Source organism: Idiotropiscis lumnitzeri, chromosome 9 (genome assembly GCF_059441095.1).
Source record: "Idiotropiscis lumnitzeri isolate Australia: NSW breed Sydney's pygmy pipehorse chromosome 9, RoL_Ilum_1.0, whole genome shotgun sequence".
NCBI classification, from domain to species: Eukaryota; Metazoa; Chordata; class Actinopteri; order Syngnathiformes; family Syngnathidae; genus Idiotropiscis; species Idiotropiscis lumnitzeri.
Genome location: NC_142399.1, coordinates 15,539,418 through 15,562,530, shown reverse-complemented (window position 1 = coordinate 15,562,530; position 23,113 = coordinate 15,539,418). Strand labels below are relative to the sequence as shown.

Sequence of the window (23,113 nt, the reverse complement as noted above, 5' to 3'; positions counted from 1 at the left end):
TTACCAAAATTACGATAGCCACACGTTTTCCACTATGCACAGTTTTGTTGTTGAATAATTATGTTGAATATAAATAAAGCTGACTGTGGCATGTAACTATTTACTTCAATTAGATTTGCAGACTTTTTAAATGAATGCACTTTAACTTTGACAGCAAAGTGGTTTGTGGGTGCGCCACCGTGACTCGCCACTGCTGAAATTCATCCAGATTTTGGTTGTTAATGTCAAGCCCTGAGTACAAATGACAAAATACCCTCCATTAGCCCAGTGGTGGAGTTTTGATTCCCAATCTGTCGCTTTTGAAGTGGCAGTCGAAAATTATACACAGCACATTGTAGACAATGGATGGATAGTTTTTTCATCTCAAGTCACTGTTCTTTGCAGGATCTGAGGACACATTTTATCGTTCCCCTGAATATCAAGACCATGGGATTGTAACTGAGAAGGTAAGATTACACTGATGCTGTTTATTTTTTTAAAAAATGATAATAATAAGTCTTTCATTGGAAATGTTCTGCTGCTGTCCAGTCTTGTGTTTATGGGGTTGCTGCTATCTTGTGGACAACGGCCAAGTTCACTTTGTTGCCCAGCCAGAAGCTTGTAATGCCTCGCAAACTGAAGCGACTTCTGCTTGAGATGGCAAACAGCACGCCCACCGAGAGACCTTCCATTGCCATGGCTAAACAGGTTTTTTAATTCTCCCACTACTACATTTAGATTTTACCATTACAATCACAACATAGTTGATATAAAATGAATAATGTGACATAAGTAAGTTAGTCTAAGACGTTTCTCACAAAAGGAGATTTACTGTTTAAAATCCACAGCCATATTTTGAAATGTACATCCCGAATACAATATATTGAAAAGCTTTGATGACTGTCTCAAGGTTTTCGCCCCTTGTCATTACTGAATTCTTGTTTTTGTTTTCTCCTTCGCTTGGCATAAACTTCTGACTGACTCGACTTGACTTTGACTTGAACGCACTTACCTGACCAGTTATTTTGTGATTCCTTTGAAAATCAACATATTATTTCATTATATTATGCCCCAAAAAGTAATTTTTTTGTGTCGTGCTTGTTGAAAGCCTGGTAACACAGCTACCAGTAGGCTACGCTATGACACGAGGGTTGATGTGGCCTCGTTGATCAAGTGTCACAAAGGAAGCTCCAAAGATGAATGCATTTGGATTCAAGGATTGCACAGATCTACACAAATTTGGTGCCAAGGAAGTTTCAACAGTTTGAATTTGAAAATGATATTTTCTTTCCCGAAATTAGCTTTTTTTAAATATCAATTTACATATTGGTATTCTCTTTTTACTGCAACTTTAATGATGTTGTATCTGTCTTTACAAACATGTCCATACTTTATTTTCGATGGAATATTGTGAAAGACTGAAAAGTTATTGTAGATTGTTATTTTAGAGAGCCTTCTTTATGCAAGGCATGTTACACGCGAAAATCAAGCAAAAATTCTGAAAAAATAGGCAATAGTCAACAAATTCAAAAACAGGTGACATCCAATCACAAACGCTACTTTTAGTATGATCAATGTACTTTTCGTAAGTAGTTGAAGCAAATGGATTCATAATCTTGAGTTTTCGATTAATTTTAAGAGATATAAATGTAGGCGTTTTTTTTTTTTCATTTAATTTTTAGAGTTGTAAATATATTTTTTGTGTTAGCATCGGTGAAAAAATATTTTATTACCACTCCAATATACTGGATGTTGTGACTGACCAAGATTGTGTGACTTTGCTTGAACCAAGTAAGCTGGCTCGACTTGAAATTTGGTGGTGACTCAACTTGACTTGATTTTTTTTTTTCTTCCACACTGTGACTTGGGACTTGCTTGAAATTCACACAGATGAAACTTACTCCAACGTCTATCCACACTCTATGAAGCAAATCACTTTATTTTTGTTGTTTACTTTCTGAAACATCCTCAAAAAAAGATCAATAAGGGTCGGAGGCAGTTTTCATGCGAGCAGCAGCTCTGGGAAGCTATTCTGACATTCTGCAGAGAATTCTGTCTGAAATTGTCCAAAAATTCTTCTGTTTTTAATGGATGCAACAATTTTGTCTCTGCTATCAAATAAGGGGTCCTAAAATGTAACTTGAGCTTTTACTAGATTTTGATTTGATTAAATATGACCTCCTAAAGCTGCAAAAAAAAATATTTACAACCTGTAAAATGTTTTGAAGCTCCATTGTGCATCATAATTTGGAACAGTGCAATTTAAGTTTAAAAAAAAAAACATTTTGTTCATTGTGAGGTTTGTGCAAAAATCATTCCAGTCAAACTCTGCATTGCATGTTGATACTGTACATTCACTTTGACCGTTTCTCCAGAGTATTTCTGGGTTCTGTTGATGTGAATTTCCTTTTCTTCCTGGCAGTCTTTATGCGTATAAACAACTCAAGACTTCTTGGAAGCAAATAAATTGAATATCCTTCAGTTTAAGTCAGTCGCCCAATCTGAACGCAGGATTTGCATTTATTTATTCATTGTGCGAATGGAAGACTTTTCGTTTCAGATATGTTTCACTGCAAACGCATTAAACTGTAGGGCTGTTCCAATTCACTGAATCAGTTCATCCTTCACGCATTTCATGACCTGTTGTAAAAGACGTACTAAATTGTTTAAACTACTGAAGATAATCAACCAATAATACAGGAATGGAAATATACAATTGTCTTAAATGAAAGCATTACAAAAGAAAAATGGCATTAATATTGATGTTATTAAATGAATACAAATATTGGAATTAGCTGCTTTAGTTCCATTTTATCTTTTCTTTATCTTTTCATTTTCTGCACCATAAACATTTTAATATGGATTCCTTCCAGAGCTGTTGGGACTACTTAACAAGTCAAGGGACAAATGCTGAGAATGTTTGGAACCAGCTCATCAGCAGGGTTCATGGGGTAAAGTCCAATTTCCTCAGTCACAGTTAAGACCTTTGGATCATGTGTTTTCAGCTGATGCCACTCTTTTCCAGCCAGTCTCAAGATCCACTGATGGAGAAGATTTGAGTGCAGATGACACAAACCACAGTTCAAGTAAAAATACTCCTCATATGAGTGGTGGTAAGAATCAAATTTTCTTTTCAAAAGATTCAATGGTTTACTAAAACTATAAACTGGTAAATGTGTTGAAATTTTCACCTGTGATTTTTTTTTTTTTTTTTTTTTAAACGCACCCATTGGAATATGCAATTTTGCCCCACAGTGACTGTTGCCCCATTGGGATGCTATGATTTGGCTAACTCCCCCAAAAAAACCTATGATAGCTTAATTGAAGACTCTAAATTCATTTTATGTATGCTAGATATGCTGCATTTGTCCTGTGTTTGATTGGCAATGAGTCCTGGGTCGTGTTGCAAAAAAAAAAAAAAAAAAAGGAAATCTTGTCCCGTCCCAGTGAAAACCAGTGAACAAAATTCAGTCTGTATCAATATAGTCCAACATTATCCTCTAATAAATATTTATAGAAATAATTTAAATCATGTCATCTAATAAAACCTGACCTCTAAAACGCGCGAAAGAGACTTTCTGAATAGAGCAGTCTGTGTATCGTCTGAAAATTAAAGTAGAGTGTGTACCCTCAGTCAACTACTCAAATTGTAAGGAAAGGGGGAATGGTGTGGTGTCCTGTTTGTAGACTTAACAAGGGGTGGAAATGAAGGAATGAGTGTGCGTTGTGCCCACCAGCATCGCCAAGTCATCACCAGAGAGGGTGAGAGTAGTGCAGAAATGCACACAGAGATTATTCTAGACAGTCGAAAGTGGATAGGTGGGTATGCGCTGTGTACAGTATATGTAGTCATAGCCAAAGCCGATTAACTCTTGTTTTCTTCATCTGTTCAAGCACCAGTGGACTCCAGCACCCAGGGACCTTCAGTTCCACAACTGCACTCTTTACTCCCATCATACTGACCGGTGAAGGGGAAGAGAGCCACATCGATGAAAATTGTAATACCACGTAAGGGGTTTTCATCGCGCTTTTGTTGTTTTATGGGTGGTTCTCAGAATGTATGGTCCAACGCTGACCTACTTCCAGAGTCGATATTTTCTTCCCATGACAATCAATCACCAGAGTTTCCTGCTTACAATATTGCGCAGATAAAATCAACAACTTCTGGGGTTTGTGAGGTCTTTTATAGTCGTCGCTACTACTTCCTCTTTGTGACATGCCAATACACCCATGTAGTTAAGAGCTATTTATACCCTTAAAAAGTTTCAAAAACAGTTGTTACCAATAAACTGGCGCAATTTAAGCGGAACCCGATACCATTTCATCAATTCCCACTATTCATACATTGCCCAAAAAAGTTGAGTTATTTTCCTTTGGTGCCACCAACGAGCTACCACTGTAATGTAAGCTAAACTTCACTACACTCAGAAGTTCAAAGAGTTCCTTGGAAAATATAAATTTAAAATTTTTCAATTTTTTTATTTTAATGCTAAATTGGCTGTCACTTGGATTGTCCTTTGCTACTATAGTGAGTGACAACGCTTTAAAACTGCTTCCTCATTTTACATACTGATGGCACAGCATCAGGAGCAACTTGAAGTTCAATCTCTGAAATCACTCCCGTTTTCAAAACATGCATTTTTTTTTTTTTACTCACCGAGCACTGTCCTCCTATGAACATGAGTCCAAAATAACACAATTGTAAACGGTAACATCGGTCAAGTGCTGCCAAACAGCTACTGATATGATTTTGATCTCTGCTCATTCACAATCAATGACTATTATCCGAAGCAAAATATTCCTTGACAGATTGAACCGAGTAGAATGAAATCATGACCAATGGAGAAGTGGTCATCAATCAATTTTGTGGTTTGGGAGGGATACTTTAAAAATATATTCTGATACGGTTACTAGTTACCTGTTGAAGAATGTAGTTAGCAAGAAAATCCAAGTTCCATGATATTAAAGTAATGCAACTTGATTACTTTCTTGATGTCCAATGTGGTGACAAATTTTGCAGATGATATTGGCTTGCTCGCTCCTCCATGGTAACAAGCAAAAATGAATGAATGAATCCCCCAGTGAACAATATAAATCCAGCCAGTGACCTATGACCTATTTGTTTTTTGGCCTTACATGGGACGACCAACATAGAAAACTGCGGCTTACAGTCTGGTGCAGCTTGTATATCGTTTTTTTTTTTGTTTGTTTGTTTGTTTGTTTTTGTCCCCAAAAAGAGTTGCTGCACCTTATATACATTTTTTTTTGCATTCTGAATACATAACGCCAGTAAATGTATTCCTTTACTCCCGAGCCTGTCCACAGATAACTGGACACACTCTGTTGCCGATGCAGTGTGGCATCACCAATCTTCTTTTAGGATTTAATTAGCAGACAAATGGCTATGCATTCCCCGGCAAAATGTCTTGTTCATTTCTATCTTTAGCATTGATAGCTCAAAAAGCTATGTAACAAAGCGGTCCCAAACAATGATGTGCCCAATATTTACACCATGAGATGGGATGAGGTTTTTTTTTTCTTCATACCTTGAGTTGTGTGTTCCGTCCAAACATTTCAACTTTAGATTTATTTTTGATATAATGGCCAATAGAGAAGACTGTCTCCCTTCGAGATCAGTTATCTAATAGTGATCAAACTGGATTCCCCACAGTTGATTTGATTCAGATTTTTTTTAATCAACATTATTATGATGAGGTTCATGACTGTAGTATGTAACATTATCCTGCACCCGTATATTTGTGTGCACACCGACCGTGTTGCATGTACATCATTTAATTGCGCATAAAGTATGCGTAATGGTAGAAGCATTATGTGTTGCCCACGGTAACAAGTTTTGTTTAACTGAATGCTGAGCAGTGTCTAAGCACATTGAGGAGGTATGTTGAACCTCCTCTCCACTGTTAATGATGTGTAAATCCCTAGATGGGGAGGAACTGAGGTGTGTGAATGGAAACGTGAATGAAAGCAGCCAATTGTTTTCATGTCTCTTTGCAATTTATATGCACCAAGGAATCAAAAGAGAAATGAACTGACAAAGTCTGTTCTTGCAGATGTTTTCCAGGTCATTTATTTTTATGGTATCATGGGCGTCAATCTTTTGAAAGAATCTTTAAATAGTTGCTGTGGTGTCATTTAACTCCTTTCCTGTAAAAGAGATCAACACTCGTTTGTTTTTTTAATGCTAAACAGCGGTGCTGATTGACTTTCTCCATATTGGCAGATTACTGGTTCGACTGCTCTTTCCTTCACAATTTTGTCAAAATATCCTAAAGTAACCTCTGTTTCGATTAACAATTTGAATGGGAATGTCTTCACATGGTGCAAGAAGGGAATATTTCGTTTTGAACAAAAGAAGGGACATCACCACTTGTCCGTTGAGTAGCCATTCATTCATTCAAATTTCCCCATTGTGGGACTAATAAAGGACATCTTTATCTTTATTTTAACACAGAAGTGTAAACTCTTTGTCAGAAAACAACATTTTGTTTTGTTTTGTTTTTGATCAGTGAATTTGATTGCTATAACATATCCAGTAGATTGACTCCCTTTATGTTTCTATTTTTTGTATTCAATCAGTACAGCCAGTCATGCTACTTGTACAGATTTCCTGTTGAAGGCCATACATATAGTAGTACATTTTTAAATTTTGGCTACGTTGTCTTTATTTCTTCTTTAGCCGTACGTTTAAGTGCAGTGACTGTAATTAAATGTCTTCATCAACGACTGCGAAAATGACATCATCCATCACACCTGTGACAGCAACTGTTTTGCCAAATTAGGTGTCTCAAACTTAAACCTGGAAATGTTTACACTATTTTTGAGTTGTTGAAAATAACTGGAATCAAGAACTGTTTATGGTGGAAATTAAAAGTCAAATGTGATTAGTGGCAATCAATTAATCAACAACTAATTAATTATTGAATTAATTGGTAATTATTATGGCATTCAATTAATCATTTACAGACCTAAAATTGTCCAAATCCCAGGAATTTCTGCATCTCAACACTAAATATTCATAGTTTTCATTCCGCAGAAAAGCAAACTGTTTATCTTTGTGTCGAACCAAAATATAATACATTTGCAAAGATCAAACATGCTTCCTAAATCAGGGAATTGGTCGACTTCTGAAGTAACTGCCGACCCAAAGCTGTCTGTGGTCTTGTGGTTTTCAAAACGTCTCTGTTGCTGACGATGGTCACATGAATTGATTTTTAAAGATTGAGGGCCTGTTGGGTTTAGGCACGCTCGTCAAATACAAGATAAGATTTTCATGGATACGAAACACACATTTGCATGTGTGGTGTTTTCTTGTTTAAGATCACAGTCTCGAACAAGGGTTGATTAGAAACAAATTGGAGTTCAGCTTTAATTGCCTTTCAGCCCCACAGTTTCACAGTGCATTCTTTGTGCAGTTGAAATACAGCTGCCTCCCTTTTGCTACTGGCTTTCTCAATGTTTTGTTCTTCAATAACTCATCTTTTTTTCCACTGCCCATGTGATTCAGTCAGCTCTTTGTTTCTCCTCACTGGCCCATCACTACACTCTCCTTCTCTGGTGTGAGTAGACATGGACGTCGGTTCAGACGCAGGGATGACTGAGGGAGAAAACCACTTGGCTGGGGCCCTCGATGAAAGCCCTTGTGAAGCTGATTGTCATTCTGAGGGGAAGAAGACGTTGCCTGATACTTGTGATGAGCAGATGAGTCCCAATTGCTCAGACGAGATGGAGGAAAGCGATTCTCTGGTTTCGGAGCAGCTCTTCTCATCGGGATCCAGAGCAGATAGATTAGAACTTTGCTTCAGGACAGCCTGGGACTTGGCTTTCTTTGGCGAAGACTGTTTTAGCCCAGAGGTGATTGAGTATGCCTTGAGTCTTGGCCAGCACGCAGGATCGCCATGTTTGGATGTGAAAACACAGGTGGGTGCAGATTTAAAACTTTGTTCCAGCGAGTTTTTTTATGATTGATATGATATGATTTATGATTTTTATTTTTTTTTTTTAATCCGATAGATTGGACCCATGCATACTCGTGGTTTGGTACTTGCAGATTCACCTTGTCACATCCTGTTTTTTTCCTAGTGTATATATATATTTTTTTTTTATATTTTTTTGTTTGTGGCGACACGTTGCGTACTGGTTAGCCATATGCCTCACAGCACAGAGATGCAGGGTTCGATTCCGGCTCAGGCTTTCCTGTGTAAATCTTTCTCCTGGTCCTCCGGTTTCCTCCCACATTCGAAAGACATGCATGCAACCCTCTAAATTGGCCCTGGGTATGAGTATCAGCGCAAGTGGTTGTTTTTCTTCGTGTGCCCTGCGATTGGCTGGCAACCAGTTCAGGGTGTCCCCCGCCTAATAGTTGAAGACGGCTGGAATAGGCTTCAGCACGTCCGCGACCCTTGTGAGGAAAAGCAGCTCAGATAATGGTTGCATGGAGGGAATTTTGATTCTTGGGTTTCTCTCGTTCTTGCTTTTTATTGCGGATGCCCCCCCTGTCCAAGCCACTATACAAACCCACTGTTCATCGTTTTTATTTGAAACTACATTATTATAATTACAACAGCAATTTTGGATGCATTTGGAGGGTTATGAAAAATAATTAATTTAAATGTATTTATTTTTAATATTATTTATTTTTACATCAAGGCATTTCAACGGACATCGGTTATATCTGCATTTAGCTGGGATCCATTGTATTCACATGGTAGAGGTTATAGAATTCTAGTCACACAAACTCATATACATTCACCACACGAGAATGGAATTTCACTTTATTTTATTTGCTGGAAGTGGAGCACAGTCAAGCTTTGGGGTAAATAGGATCAGAGCAGATGGGGAATTTTAAGATAATGTGCATGTTATTTTCTGCAAACTGGTTCTGAATATTAAAAGAGTTGAATGTGGCCCTTGGCACTGGAAGTTATCATTTGCAAACGAATACTAATGAATTGTCTTTGTATTACACACTTTGGTGACCTACTTCTTCATCGGAAAGCTTGGAATAGGAGCCAACAAATCATCTTAAGGGTCAATCGCTGCAATTTCTCACAGTTTACTTCAAAGGCTTTGTTGCATTCTGTTGCCATAGTGATGAGAGAGGGGGAAAAAAGTTAAATCACAGTGAAAACAACCAATGACCTCGTCATAGAACTGTGAAATAAAAGGTGTGCTTTGAGACTTTGTGGCTTTTATGTTGAACAGGAGCTGCAGCAGCAACTGATAATTGAAACAAGGAATCTTAAGAAAATGAGAAATTTCTACCAGAAACTACTTCAGCAAGAGAAAAAAAAGGGTTAGTTGCCAGTCTATACGCTGTTACGGTATTATTGTCTTTTTGTGCAAAATTCTTAAAAATAACACAAAAAAATGTTTTCTGTGCCAAAGGTTTTGAGGACAACGGGATACTGCCCAAACTCAAGGCCCAACTCGAAGAACTGAGATCTAAAGTGATCTTCTTGGATGATGTCAAGAAATATCTTGAGGTGCAATGAAAGTACTTGCACTCCATACTTAACTTTTCATGTGCTTTGTATAGCGACAAATGATTTCTCGTTTTCCGGCAGACACAGAGCATGGATCAGTGGGGTTTAGACATGGCTGTACTGCCCTCTTTGCCTGCTTGTAAGCTGAACTCTTTGTCTGTCCAAAGCTGTGAGGATACTTCCATCTTGACCTTTGCAGCTTACAAAGGAAAGAGAAATCTGCAAGCAGGAACTCCTCTCGGTCTCATGGCATACCTTTATGCAAGGTATTTTTAAATGTTTATCCAATACTTCACTTTTCATCCTGCATGTATTACACCACACATCGAATCAATTATCAGAGGTGGGCCTTCCGTCCGACTGACCGACGGACGACCATTATGCCGACGATAGACGAAGTTCCCAAAAATTAGGAACTAAGCACTCATGGAAGTGGTTTTTCGTCCATCAATGTAATCGTCACTAACTGGGTCAACTAAAGACGGACTTCTCAGTCATCACTGACAGAAACACGCACAGGTGTCTCCTGCATGTTTGTTGGTGAAGGTGAATAAACAGGCCCCAAATTACCTGCCATAAGTTAAATCCATAAAGTGACAGTTCAGTTGACAGTTCTCAAAAGAGAAATAGAAAAGTGGCCCTTATTTCATTTGCTTGTTCATTCAACAAAAGTTTGTCTTCAAATAATGAAATAGTTATTAAATACCCGAATAATAATAATAGAAGAGTCACTAATATGGTGCCCGCAAATCACCTCAATTGTCTCTCTCTCTCTCTCTCTCTCGCTCTCTCTCTCTCTCTCTCTCTTTCTCTCTCTCTCTCTCTCTCTCTCTCTCTCTCTCTCCAAACTTTCTTTCTGCTGCTAGATTACAGTGTTTACCGAATATGATTTTCTTGAGTACGTTGTCTCACTACATTTTGTTTTTACGCAGAAATGCTGCTTCAGAGGGGTACATCCAGCAGTTCCTGTATGCCTATCGCTTTTTCTGCACTCCAGAGCAGTTACTGCAGTTTATTATGGAGATGTTCACCAGTGCAGTGAGGTATAACATGAATGCACAATGAGTATTATATGAGCTTCAATGGCAAATGCTGCTCATTTACATGAACATACGCCTTTGTCTTACTCGTAGTGAATAATTCTCTTCAATTGCGGCTGTTTCCCTTGTTTTGGTACTGCTTGATCTCAGTAATGCATTTGACACAGTTGGTCATAATATACTGCTCAACAGACAACAACAGTGGGTGGGGCTTACTGGCACTGTGTTCCAATTGGGTCAAACCCATTCACACCATTTTTTTAACTGATCTAGGCTGATACTTGGTCCTAAGTACTTTAATATAATTATTTTGGATGATTTTGTGATTTTTGCAATGTCATAATATTTTGTTTCTCTTTCTGTAATGCTTTTAATGTTTTTACATGAAGCACTTTAAATTGTCTTGGACTTGAAATGTGCTATACAAATAAACCTTTCCTGCCTTGCCTTGACAGGGAAGGTCCGGACACTTCTGAATATAGTGCTAACATCTTTCATCGCAGTTTGGACTTGTTGCATGTGTGGATTATGGATTGTAAAAGGGTCGACTTCATACCTAAATCCAGCATTGTGGATGTTTTAGAAAACTTCCTTCATACTATGGTAACCACACAATCATAACACGATACGCTATTCACTAAAAAATAGGATGAGTCCATATGCATTTTGCGAGCGTCGGGCAGAATCCTCATACCTCATACAAAACCATTGCGGTTGTTTAGCCAATAACTGCATCGTCAAAGATGCAAGTCATTTTCAACAGTTTAGATTGATCAACAATTTATTAAATGATAACACACGCAAGTGTGGTCTGACCAACAGTATGGATTTGTGAAAAGTTGAAGTTGTGTTGGGATGCAACCGATCCTTTTAGGGAGAGTGGCGGGCGACTGGTAAACAAAGTGACAACTTTGCAACCATTAGAAAAGGGTGACAATAGTTATAGTATCTTTTGATTGTAGAATAAGCCAAAAATGTGACTCGTACTCAAACATTTACCTCTGATAATTTTACAGTAGTTGCTGATAATATGATATAGAAGCAATATAATCAGAATACATAAAATTAGTAGAGGACAATACATTTGATCTGTTCTGGTTTCTTGTTTTCTGCCAGGTAATTCCTGTGGATAGTCGAGGGCAGGACCTTCTTGCTGCTCTGCAAAGTCCTCCAAGGACAATCTGGAGCGAGAGGAGTGGTCGTCAAATCGGATGTGTGGCAGAATCTTTTAGTGGTCCATCGTCAACTGATGATCATGCGAGAAAGGTGAGCAATAGCAGAAATGTCCTCTTTTCATTTCTGTTATCACGGGGACTAGTTTTGCCTGTTGCGGGAAATTGATCATTAAAGATACATTGAGTTTTATTCACAGTGCTATGTAAATATTGTGGTCTAATTCTACAATTGTTTGAAATCACAGCTTCTCTAATTCTTGTAAATTGGTACTTAAGGAGACGATATCAACTGAAGTGGAACCTTCAACATCCATGCCAAAAGTGAAGGACTTCTCCATAGCTGCAGCTCTGCGTGTGCCTTGCTACATCTCTCTGGTGCATGACCCTTCTAGCAGTCATGAGAAACTCCCCTTCAGCCAGAGAAATTACAGTGCAATGCAAGTAGCTGAGCAACTCACCCTTCTGCAGCAGGTATAAAAAAAATAAAATAAATAAATAAATAAAGCCACGTTTACCACCTTGCTACAGTGCAGTATCATTTTCCAATTCAACAACATAAATATTGCAGGTTCAAACCTCTATAGCAGGGGTCTTCAAACCTGTTCCTCGAGGGCCGGTGTCCTGCCTGTCCCCCCCCCCCCCCCGCTGAAACACTCCTGACTGAAACGGTCAGTATCGTTATTGAGCTTCTGCAGACTTTGCTGATTATCTGATCATTTGAATCAGGTGTGTTAAAGCAGGGAGAGCTGGAAAACAGGCAGGACACCGGCCCTGGAGGGACAGGATTGAGGACCCCTGTTCTACAGCATTGTTGGCATACACTTGAGTAAAACGCATAGACACATGTTATCCCTCCTGCTACTATGTCAGCCATGTGTAGAAAAGTTCTTTACTTTTCTTCCATAGCATTATTCGCCAGCATCTTTAACCATTGTGAGAATGGGTGAATGAGGAGTCAAATGGTGTGTCAAACTGTGTTTAATGGGGAGTCACACTCGTTCTTCTTATTGAACACTAGAGGGAGACATTTCTACAAGGATGTAAAATTAATGTCTCGCATGATCTTTTGAAATGCAGGACATTTTCCTCGGATGTCATCCGGTTCATTTCCTCAATTCCAGAATGCAAGGCGTCCGTGACAAGCCCTCAAGCAACAACAAGTATGTTTTTACAGTATTATTTTACTCCCCATAAATTGGAAATCTAAAGCATGATTGTTTTTCATCAGTATTCAATTCGAGCCAAATACAAGCAATTGCTCTTTTAGTGTGTTAAGTTTTCCACAAAAATTCTACCAGCACTAAATGAAACACATTTCTCTTAATCAAACAGTAAATATTACTCATCTCAGCTTGGCTTTATTACAAGCGCACTTTATGCAACTGCAGCTGTAATAATATTTTACACAAGGACAATTAAGAATAAACCACAATACATTATAAATTACAACACGATAATGACATTAAAGTAATACCAAATAAATCAAATGTTGCTTTCTAATTTTCTTATATAAAAACATACACCTGCATCGCCTTCTTTGTGTCGTTGACCAAACTTTCCACAAACTGTTCTGCCAGCGGCCTGTTGGTGGTCTCAAGGTGTTATGCAAATTGTTTTGCAAACGGGCCACATGGGAAATTGAACCTATGCCCTCGAGGTCAAGCAACATGCTAACTTCAATTTAGGGCTGGAGTATTTGGCCCAAAATTCATATCATGGTTAATTGCATCCCTTCATGATAATTATATTAATCATGTTAAAAATATTAACAGTAATTGCAATTAACAATAATTTAATGAATGAATAATTTGTGAATATGTCAAGTATATCCCCCATGAGAAAGCTACATTTATCAAATAAACAGTGATAAAAAAAAATGTGAAGTGGAGTATTTATTTTGCAAAATAGTGCACAAAAAAATAATACCACTGTTTTTTCGCACAGTATGAGTGGCTTTCAGTTTAGTTTTCTATAATTCATCCAAATCAATGTGCCCAAGGATTAATTAGCCATTCCAAATTCCGTTTTCAACTGTAGTAAACAAATCAAGTCTGTTCAATTAGGTGAATAAGATCTCAAATATCAAAATGAACAATCAGCACGCAATATAAAAAATAACAATGCTGGTAGATTGGTTTGGATAGTATATGTACTAACAGTATTTCAGTTTTTTTTTGTCCAATCTACTTCTTGTTCAAACAATCTTTGCATGCTATTTTTATTTTTCATTGTTTTATATTTCCTATATGCACTATTGCTGATGAAACAAGGCAAATTTGTCAAGTTTATTTTAAATACATATAATAAATATTACAGTAATATAATTGATACTACTATCATATACGTTAAACCAACCCCATCCACTCAGAGGTGTACAGTGACATCCTCTGACTTAATGGTCACTGTGAGGGCCGGTCAGAGACTCCGAGTGTGCCGGGAGTGGCCCCCGAACCGTACTTTGGCCAGATTTGGACGAGGATCAGGGGCGGAGCTACCGGGTAGCCAAGGGTACCCCTTGTCATTCTAGGCCACCCCACTGGCGAGCCCCCGCCCCACACACACACAAACACTTTTCTTTCCTAAAACATGCATTTAACAGCCGGTAACTCAAGGTTTGTCTGTTCTGCAAAAATAATCAAATTATTTGTTGGACTTCCCTTGCCCATTCATTAATTACAAATAATCCTTCTGTCCCTCTCCAACAGTACCTCAAGTACTGGGTCCCGGCAAATTCCACCAGTAGAGGGCAGCAGCCAGCTGCACAAGGGGACGCCATCTGAATCCTGCCTCCAGCAGCTGCTTGCTTACTCTGACAGCGTTATAAAATGGATCACTGGTGAAATAGTCTTCTGTGACTCAGTCAAGGTGAGGTACGCAAAAGGTACAATTCATTTTGGCTGCTGGTTCTTCTCTCTGTTATTTTAATTACTAAAAGACATGTTGGGTGGCAAAAGTGATGTGTGTACAGTAAATGATCATTATATCGTTGAATTACTTCATTACGGCACCGTACAGAGTAACATTGACGTCAAATAAAAAGATGAAACTATACACTCAACATCCAGAAATGTTATTTACAATATTAATGAATGATTGAGGTATTCAAAAAGGGCGGTGCAGTGCAGTGAAGACACCACTGCAAATTACAAAACTAAACATGTTCAATTAATATGTCCCGGTGACAGTAACAGCAATTGACTTTGTAAAAGCATTATTTCTGACACATACTAAGTTTGTAAACATTGTATGATGCCCTGTAACTGAATGATGGCAGTTGTGGGTACAATCGCTCCCTGGGTTAGCTGGAACAGTCTCTGGCTTACCCAGTGAACAGGATTGAGGGTAGAAAATGAATAAAGTGATGATAATGTTTTTTTATATTGTGTATCTTCTGTGATCTACAAATGATCTGACATACTGTAAAGGCTACCAAATGTTGGTTTTTTTTGTTTTTGTTGTTCTTTTTGTCTGGGTTCATTCAAGGTTGCAAAGACTTTTGCCAGATATTCGCAAACAGTTTTAACGGTTGCAGACAGCCACCTTTCAGCAACAATGAACGTACCCTAACGAAAAAAAGCTTTGCTATGTGCACAAACACGCAAACCTTCAACACTCAGTGAAGTCATTTGTTTCCCCCTGTTTTGACATGCCCTCCTCTCACCCAGGAGCAAATTGCCTTACTAACAAAGTATCTGTGGATTGGGAAGCACTGCTATGAATCCCGGAATTTTGCTACAGCCATGCAAGTCCTTGAAAGTCTGGAGAACAAGATTGTCAGGCAATTACCAGTAAGGCTGAATCATTAATTTTTTTCTAATGTTCAAGTCTGAAAATCTGTAGTGACCTACATGTTGTATTTTTCTAACACTCATTTCTGGGGCTATTTTAAAGATGCAGTATGCTGAAGAGAATTTAAAAAAAAAAGGTATTTCTTTTTCTATCACAGGCTTGGAAACATCTGTCTTCCAAGATGCTTGAGATCCTGGAGGAACTACAAGCCGTTCAGGTGCACGTGTTTGTATATGTGTGTGTGTGTGTGCGCGTGTGTGTCATCACTCGGGGATTGCCGAGCTGAAGGCTAGTCTGGCCACATATTTTGAAATTGGGCTTCAGGGCAAAGAAATCAATAGGAAAACAACTTCAAGCAGGTTTGCTCACATGCGCTTACAGCTGGCATTTCCACGAACAATTACTTTCTTCAAAAGAACCTGATACATGAATAAACTCTTGTCAGGAACACCAACATGTAGCCGGCCTAAAGAGCAAATTTTATGCTCTAAAGTAGTCATTTTTACACCACAATGCAGAAAATTTACGAAAGTAATGGAACATTTGCTTTTATGAAGTTTGTCTTTGAACTTTGATCAGCTTTCAAAACTAAATTTCCCATCGTGATAAACTGGAATTATTTATTCTCCAGTCTAAACTGTCAGCAACAAAACTGTACATTCAACATTGAATATGTAACATTTTAACAGTATTAATACAAGATGGACTTGACCTTTAGAATAACTAGTTGTTGGAAATGCACCCGTCTCCATCTTGACGACTGCCAAAGAAAGCGCCCTTGAGCAAGACACTGAACTGGACACCATCAATCTTTTCTACTTATAACGATTCCACTTACAGTACTTAACTCATTCAATACCATTGACGGCTTAATACGTCAAAGATCCATTTTCTTACTGGGCTGGTCGTGAATGAGTTAACTGTGGCTTCAGATGGATATTCTTCTTCTCTTCTAATGATGTTCTTCTCCCACCACCACCGTCATCCAAAGGGAAACGCAAAACAGGCTTTCTGTATGATTTTTCGATGAATCTCTGGAATTTTCTGGTCCATTCATTCAGAAGTCAGAAGTCATTGATGATTTGAGGACTGGCTCACACTCTCTGTTCTAGCTCATCCTAAACGTGTTTAATGAGGTACATTCAAAGCCTTCAAGTTCCTATACGGATATCATGCTGGAGAAGAAATGGGCCTTGGAAGCCCTGAAATGTCAAATAATTTCGATTGGTTGCATACTTGGATCCAGCCCAACAAATTATTTAGTTGAGGAATGCATCTTAGTTTCTATTGTCTGACTCTGCCTGTAGCTGATGCGTATGTATAGATTAACTTCTTTCTCCTCAGGTGTTTCTAAAGAGCGATGACATGTGTCTGATTGCGGGAGAACACAAGAGGAGAAGACCTACCCTGCCGTCAGCGCACATCCTGGCCATGCATGTTCAACAGCTGGAAATCGGAGCCTTCACGGTCACAAGCGGGGCTTTCAAGTGGACCAAGCTTCGGTAGGATGCACATTTCAATGGTCAAATACTGCTGATAGGGTATTATATGCACAAATAGGTCCTATTTTTTTCGTACTAGGGTATTATATGCACAAATAGGTCCTATTTTTTTCGTACAAACTAAAATCCCTTTAACTGAAAATGGCTTACTTTATGCATAACATGTATCCATGGATGGTAGCGACCCACGCCTCTCCTTCAAACCAGTCAAATTGACCAGATGCTGAGTCACAGCAAGGGGCAGTTGGAAAGGAATGATGCAGATGTTGAATTAAGGCGTGCCACTGCTGTAGCAGATGGCGCCTGTGGGAGGTGGGTTTGATTGGAAAAGAGGTTGCGGTCCAGATGCTTCACCGCCGCTGGGGTGTAGCCAGATGCTTGGGTCGAAAGATCGAGCAGAGACAAGCAGAGCTACAGCTGGTTGGGCTGAACCCAGGGTTCTTCAATGTTGTCTCCAAATTAGGTCACAGGAAAAAAGCGGAAGCTACTTGTGGGGGGGGATCTCATTACCTGCAATAAAAAAATTTTATGTTCTGTTTTTATGTCACTCATCCCGTCTCTTGGTCCTCTCATCATCTTTAAAAGGAGCATAGCTAAGGTGGTGAGTCAAGTTCACGCCTTCCAGGAGGTCACTTTCACCTATAGCCCAGACCGGGACATGCAGGACTACCTTCGCTACCGCATCACCAAGCTTGGCAATTCGGACATGCTCCTCCAGCCTGCTGCAGATGATGCTGATTCTCATCAGTCAGCTGAGCGTCAAACCAGGAGGGTTCAGGACACCCTGAGAAAGATTAAGGCCTCACTCCAGTGAGTCCTGCCCTGGCCCCGTCTCAAGGCCCCAGTCAGCAAACCATAGCTGAACCTCTGCAATGAATTCTTTGCGTTACCATGGCAGCAGAATGTGAGAGTTCTCTTTACTTTTCTTAGGCAAACATTCTATAATATCAGGTAATACAACAAGCTTGAATTTAGTTTGAACCTGCAGATGGTGTTGAGCCAGGTGTTTATTACACCAAAAGAAATGTCATGTCATGCATTTTTATATATGATTTAATTTTGCTTTTGAAGCCTTCAATATGTATATATTTATTTGACACGGAAAACAAACAGATGACAACTTATTCCTGCAGGAGCACCAAGGGCTTGTATAGAGCCACACTCGTTCCATATACAGGCATGGCAGGATGCCGACATTCAGATGAATCGTTTTCGCTGCATGGACATAAATGATGTGTCATGAGATCATATTGCAGGAAATCCACAAAATAGTATGTATCAACTATGTTGCTGCTTCCAAATGGTTTGAGGTCAGCATTCCTTAATGTTCTCATAAAAGACATGGAGCTACAGTGATGAAACATGTCATGTGACCTGGTAAGAACACATCGCAAATATGAAGCATGTTTAAAATTTGGAGTGCTAACCATGACAAGCGTTGAATCTCAAAGTGATTACATCGGAAGTGAGGCCCCGGTCTGGTCATCTTTAAAATTTCATGTCACTTTATGGTTAAGTTATTCATCTTTCTATTATTTTACTTTAATCATCCCCAAACATAATATTGCTTGTTTGATTAGGAATTAGAAAAAAATGGGAAGTTTTAAAATAAGCTTATTTGATCTGCAATTTTCAAATGCCAGTCAAATACAAATGTACGGTTGTATAGTTGGCTAAATAACAAAACAATGTGGTTATGACAGTGCAAGACAAAAGTCGATTAGCTGCTAGTTTTATTGCCTGTTCTCACCACTGGACTTCACCTCAGTGGTGAAAAGCATAAAACTTTTAAATAAAACCGGTTGACATATGAGTTATGCTATATTAATTATTATTTCTTTTTTGTTGCAGGCATCGGTTAACCAAAATATTAAAAATATCCCCTAGAAAGATATCAGTATTTTAAACTGCTTTCCAGTTGTTAGTCATTTTGCAAACATTATGGTATTCCTGAGAATTGCATTTCGTGTTCTTCTCTTTCAAGCTGAAATAATGCACTTGACCAATGTCACATAGAGATTGGTAGGCCGGCGCTTCCATTTTCATTCATATTTTTTAATATATCTTTTCATGAGACAATAATGGCCCAATCAGGACGTTTTTGCTTTTATAGGGCATACTTTTTGTTGACAGTGGTTTGATATACATGACTATGTGTTGAGTTATTTTGAGGGGACTATAAATTTACAGTTAAATGCTGTAACCTGACATTAAAGTAAAATGTCATTTCTTCAGTGTTGTCCCGTGTGCATTCGTATGATACTGTAATGTGCCACATGACAAAGGATTCAGATTTACATATGAAGCACAAGAAAGATAATTATATCCGTATTTGAAGCCTTTTTTTTTCATTAACCCTGGCGCAGTATAATTCTGTGTAACCAATTTCTCAAATGTAAGTCAAATAAATATTGCAACCAATACAAAGGGTGTAATTTCAACATTTTTAAAAGTGATAACATTTAAAATAAACACGGACCACTTTCTCTGTGGGCACCAGACAGAGGTGGAAGCCGGTCAGCCCGCTCTTAGGAAATAGGCGCAGCGTGAAGGCGACGTAACCAGCGTTCTTTTTCTTTGGTATCTAAGGAGCATCTTCAAAGCTTCTGAGATAAATAGCCCAAAAATGCCAAAGGGGACTCTGACTCCTCGGAGACAGAGAATTGATAACGGACGAGACCAGAGTCGGCCTCTTATCAGCATTGTCATAAAAATAACGATCACTTTAGTTTAGAGGCATTGTTCTTGTACTGCGACATGAAGGGACCTCGCGCGGGGGGGGGGGGGGGGGGGGCGTCTGCTTTCACGGTGGGTGTCGCGTCACCTAAAGGCACCGGTGTTGGTTGTTAAACACATTAGAATATGTAACACCTGAAAACAATCCTTTTCATAATTAAAAGAAAAAAATAGACATCAGATTGACCTCTAACTCAAGTCACTTGTGATTTATTTGAAGGGCTACTTTGCGCTTGTTTTTTCTTTTTTTTTTTTGCATGAAATGCCGGCTTCCTCGCGGCGCGCTTTATCGTATTTCCATTTGAATGGCTCGACATTCAACAGTAATTGTGTTGCTACTGTAATACCTTTGATCTGTGGTGTCTGAATGGAATGCGCCAAATGCAGGCTGTTGGCTTGCTGGCGCCAAGGCGCACTGGGGTGTCGCAGACATTGTCAATACAAGAACATGCATGATGGCTGGCTTGAACACATGCAGTTACGAAAAGGCGACTGTGATATTTGGATTAAACTAATGCAGTCTAGTAGTTCGTGCAGATAGATGGCATCACATCCCAGTGCACATCTGCTGTCAATTCAAGATCAATATGACATCAATTGAATGATTTTTTTGTCACACTGGGATATTTCACCAATACTCCTTTTGAGTATATAATATTTGTACTTTCATCGTAGCAGTTTCCAGCTTGGGGACACATCCAAACCCACCTTACCTTGAAAATGCAAAAAAAAAATGAACTAAGGAAATAATGGAAAACGTGTTATTTGAATATAACAGTAGATAGAGTCATCATGTTTTGGGGTGATGTTCAAAAAGTGAATTATTTCTGACAGTTGAGCAATTGATTAAGTAACATTTGGGGAAGGTGCAAAGTATGAAATGCCTATTTGGTGTTTTGTGACTTCACGTTTCAAACCCCATTGTATTTTCAAGATGTCATTCGCGGAAAGCAACATTTGGTGGTGTAATTATACTTCCACAAGTATTTGAATGTTTTTCACCATGTTGCATCTCTCATTTAAATCGAGTAACAAAGTATTTGAAACAGACCTCAGAATGACTACAATGAGAACTCTTGTTAAAGTAAACTCCCAGACCTTGTTAATATTTTTTTTAATTACTGCTGCAATGTCAGTGTTTTTCTCACTTATTAAAGAAAAAATCACATAATTGTGTACAACCATGTGTTCAATTGTGTTCGTGTTTTTATCAATAAATAGCAAACTTATTTCTTGTGTTGCATTGATGTTTGACTGCATTTATACTGAATGCAGCTGTGGAGTGGGGTGGGGACACTATTTTTGCAAGAACCCACACTTCGATGCCTGAGACAAATGTATGAGCTCGGGGTTGGGGGGGGGGGGGGGGGGGGGGGGGGTCTTTTTCACAGACTCAGTGGCGCCAGGCCTTCACACACTCACAGGATATGGAAAGACTTCAATAACGAGCCATTAACCTCTAATCATGTGGATCGATCGGGCGTTAACAAGTCTCTCTACATATGCAAATGAATACTTTGGCCCACTCCCTATAAAGCCGTGCCCGGGGGAGTTGTTACCACACACTTCTATTAACACTTGTTGGACGTGTCACAAGCCAGGAGCGAGAACATGGTCAAGTACTTTTCTGTGGATTGGCTCGCCCAGAGCCACAATGACAGCGCGTCGTGGAAGAAAGGAGAAGCTGCAATGGGCAGTGTGCTCACGTGCAAGCCGCACATCCCCTGCATGGTGCAGCCGAGCCCGCCGGCGTACGGCAAAAGTTACTTGCAGCCCAAATCAAAGTCAACCCAACCTGCGGAACCAATGGAGAGTTCAGTTTCGCATTCGACACGCTGCAAATCACCGGGTAAGAAGTATAAGCTGTTGCATTTTAAGGAATGTCTGAAACACGCAAAAATTGTTCTAACTAATATTGCATCAAACTCAGTTTCAGAAACAAGCGACTACTCTTCTGGCTACGATAGTGAAGCGGCTTCTTCGGATGCATCCTCTGTGGACGAGGCCAGCGAGGCGGAGAAAGCGTGCTCTCAGCGTCGGGTGCGCACTAAATTCACCCACGAGCAGATCACCAAGCTGGTCAAAATCTTCGACAAGCACAAGTACCTCGATGCTGGCGAGAGGGTGAAGACGGCACGCAAGCTGGGCCTCACTGAAACTCAGGTACAGTTCAAAACGATTGTCATATTTAATAACTACAACCGAACCGTTTTGAAATATCGACACTAGTTTATCATTTATGTTTCGCACTTTATAGGTGAGGACCTGGTTTCAGAATCGGAGGATGAAGCTCAAACGGGAGGTGCAGGACCTCGCTCCCCAAGTCCAACCTGTTATGTTCCAACATATGCACCCTATTCAGTATCACGCCGTTGCCGGACAGCAAACCCACTTCCCACCAGCGGGACCAGTTTTTTGTCCCGTCCCGGTGCCCCAGCTGGTCCTGCAGCAGCAGATGGCCCCTCACCCAGGGTCCCGCGTTATGATCCACAACCCACATTTCTACTAAAAGACTGTTAAAGAAGAGACTTCCCACTCAAACACTTAATAAGTGCAATTTTGAACTGTTTTGAATCATTTTTTTATTACAGTATTTGATGCCAGTGTTGTATATAATGCAAAAAAAGTTTATTTAACATTCTAATAAAGTTTATCTTAGTAATGCCACAATGGTCTCCGTCTCAGCAGTCGATTCAGCCGATCAACCATATGTGTGCGTGAATATATATATATATATATATATATACGCAGACACACATTTATATAAAAAGCTAAATTAACCAATTTAAAATAAAGAATTTATTTTCCAATAGTGCACGCATTTGACCGTCGTGGGAATAGGCGGTTCCAAAATGAATATTGATGTACGAGAACCCCGGCAATGGAACGCAAACGCCCCGCCCGCAAACACGCAGACACACGCGGCAAATACTGCCATGGCGTTTGCATTTCAAACGCCAGCTAACGGCGCCGATCATGGTCAACAATTAGTTGTAATTAAGGCGAGCATTGATGAGTTTACGCGTACCGCAGGGGCCCTCCGGCCTGGCTCCTGAGAGTCTGAGCTTTTGTATGTGAACGAATTTTAATCTCGAGTTTAAAGTCCTGAGGTCAATGCTTTGATTGTGTAACGTGATTTGAAGATTGCAAAACCCAATGTCGTCCATATGAAACAAAACGCATTTGAAGTCTCTCAGCAACAAATGTAATTAAGATGGAGATTGAGTGTTCGATATAAACTAGCGTTTAGCTGCAGATGGGTTGGGTAGGCGACAAGAGGACCTGCGGCAAATGTCTCATTCAGATAACGTCACCAAAGATCAAGCAGGACTTTCTCACTTTCTGTGTGATCCACACCCACTGACAAAGAAAGGCTTCTTTTCGCAGAC

At 39.4% G+C, this 23,113-nt stretch overlaps 2 protein-coding genes across 9 annotated transcripts in view; both read left to right on the top strand.

The window, feature by feature from the left end:
- Positions 1-20,912, top strand: part of kndc1 (kinase non-catalytic C-lobe domain containing 1) — a 34,790-nt gene extending 13,878 nt beyond the window's left edge. Inside the window, exons 1-16 of one of the 8 annotated variants that reach the window (XM_088305147.1) lie at positions 3,009-3,092; positions 3,874-3,987; positions 7,565-7,917; positions 9,202-9,292; positions 9,385-9,482; positions 9,564-9,748; positions 10,415-10,525; positions 10,978-11,125; positions 11,639-11,788; positions 11,974-12,168; positions 12,775-12,857; positions 14,403-14,562; positions 15,363-15,485; positions 15,644-15,703; positions 16,831-16,988; positions 17,574-20,912. In XM_088305147.1, the coding sequence (XP_088161273.1) occupies positions 3,969-3,987; positions 7,565-7,917; positions 9,202-9,292; positions 9,385-9,482; positions 9,564-9,748; positions 10,415-10,525; positions 10,978-11,125; positions 11,639-11,788; positions 11,974-12,168; positions 12,775-12,857; positions 14,403-14,562; positions 15,363-15,485; positions 15,644-15,703; positions 16,831-16,988; positions 17,574-17,802 (2,163 nt within the window). In that variant the 5' untranslated portion in view covers positions 3,009-3,092; positions 3,874-3,968 and the 3' untranslated portion in view covers positions 17,803-20,912. Of the gene's footprint in view, positions 1-384; positions 447-528; positions 688-2,852; positions 2,931-2,984; positions 3,093-3,666; positions 3,988-7,564; positions 7,918-9,201; positions 9,293-9,384; positions 9,483-9,563; positions 9,749-10,414; positions 10,526-10,977; positions 11,126-11,638; positions 11,789-11,973; positions 12,169-12,774; positions 12,858-14,402; positions 14,563-15,362; positions 15,486-15,643; positions 15,704-16,830; positions 16,989-17,573 lie in introns of those variants that run through there. The other 7 variants (XM_088305148.1, XM_088305149.1, XM_088305146.1 and 4 more) reach the window with 7 other exon arrangements.
- A 208-nt stretch (positions 20,913-21,120) lies between these two features.
- Positions 21,121-22,367, top strand: vox (ventral homeobox). The gene is made up of 3 exons (XM_088305315.1): positions 21,121-21,573; positions 21,655-21,887; positions 21,982-22,367. Exons 1-3 carry the CDS (start codon positions 21,336-21,338, stop codon positions 22,231-22,233), a joined length of 723 nt encoding a protein of 240 aa, XP_088161441.1. The 5' UTR covers positions 21,121-21,335; the 3' UTR covers positions 22,234-22,367.
- The last annotated feature ends 746 nt before the right edge of the window (positions 22,368-23,113 follow it).

What these genes read in the sequence shown, in the direction of transcription:
- vox (XM_088305315.1), top strand. Translation starts at nt 21,336, where the DNA reads ATGGTCAAGTACTTTTCTGTGGATTGGCTCGCCCAGAGCCACAATGAC. An exon ending in GACACGCTGCAAATCACCGG is followed by an intron (nt 21,574 to 21,654) that starts GTAAGAAGTATA and finishes CATCAAACTCAG; the next exon opens with TTTCAGAAACAAGCGACTAC. An exon ending in TGGGCCTCACTGAAACTCAG is followed by an intron (nt 21,888 to 21,981) that starts GTACAGTTCAAA and finishes CGCACTTTATAG; the next exon opens with GTGAGGACCTGGTTTCAGAA.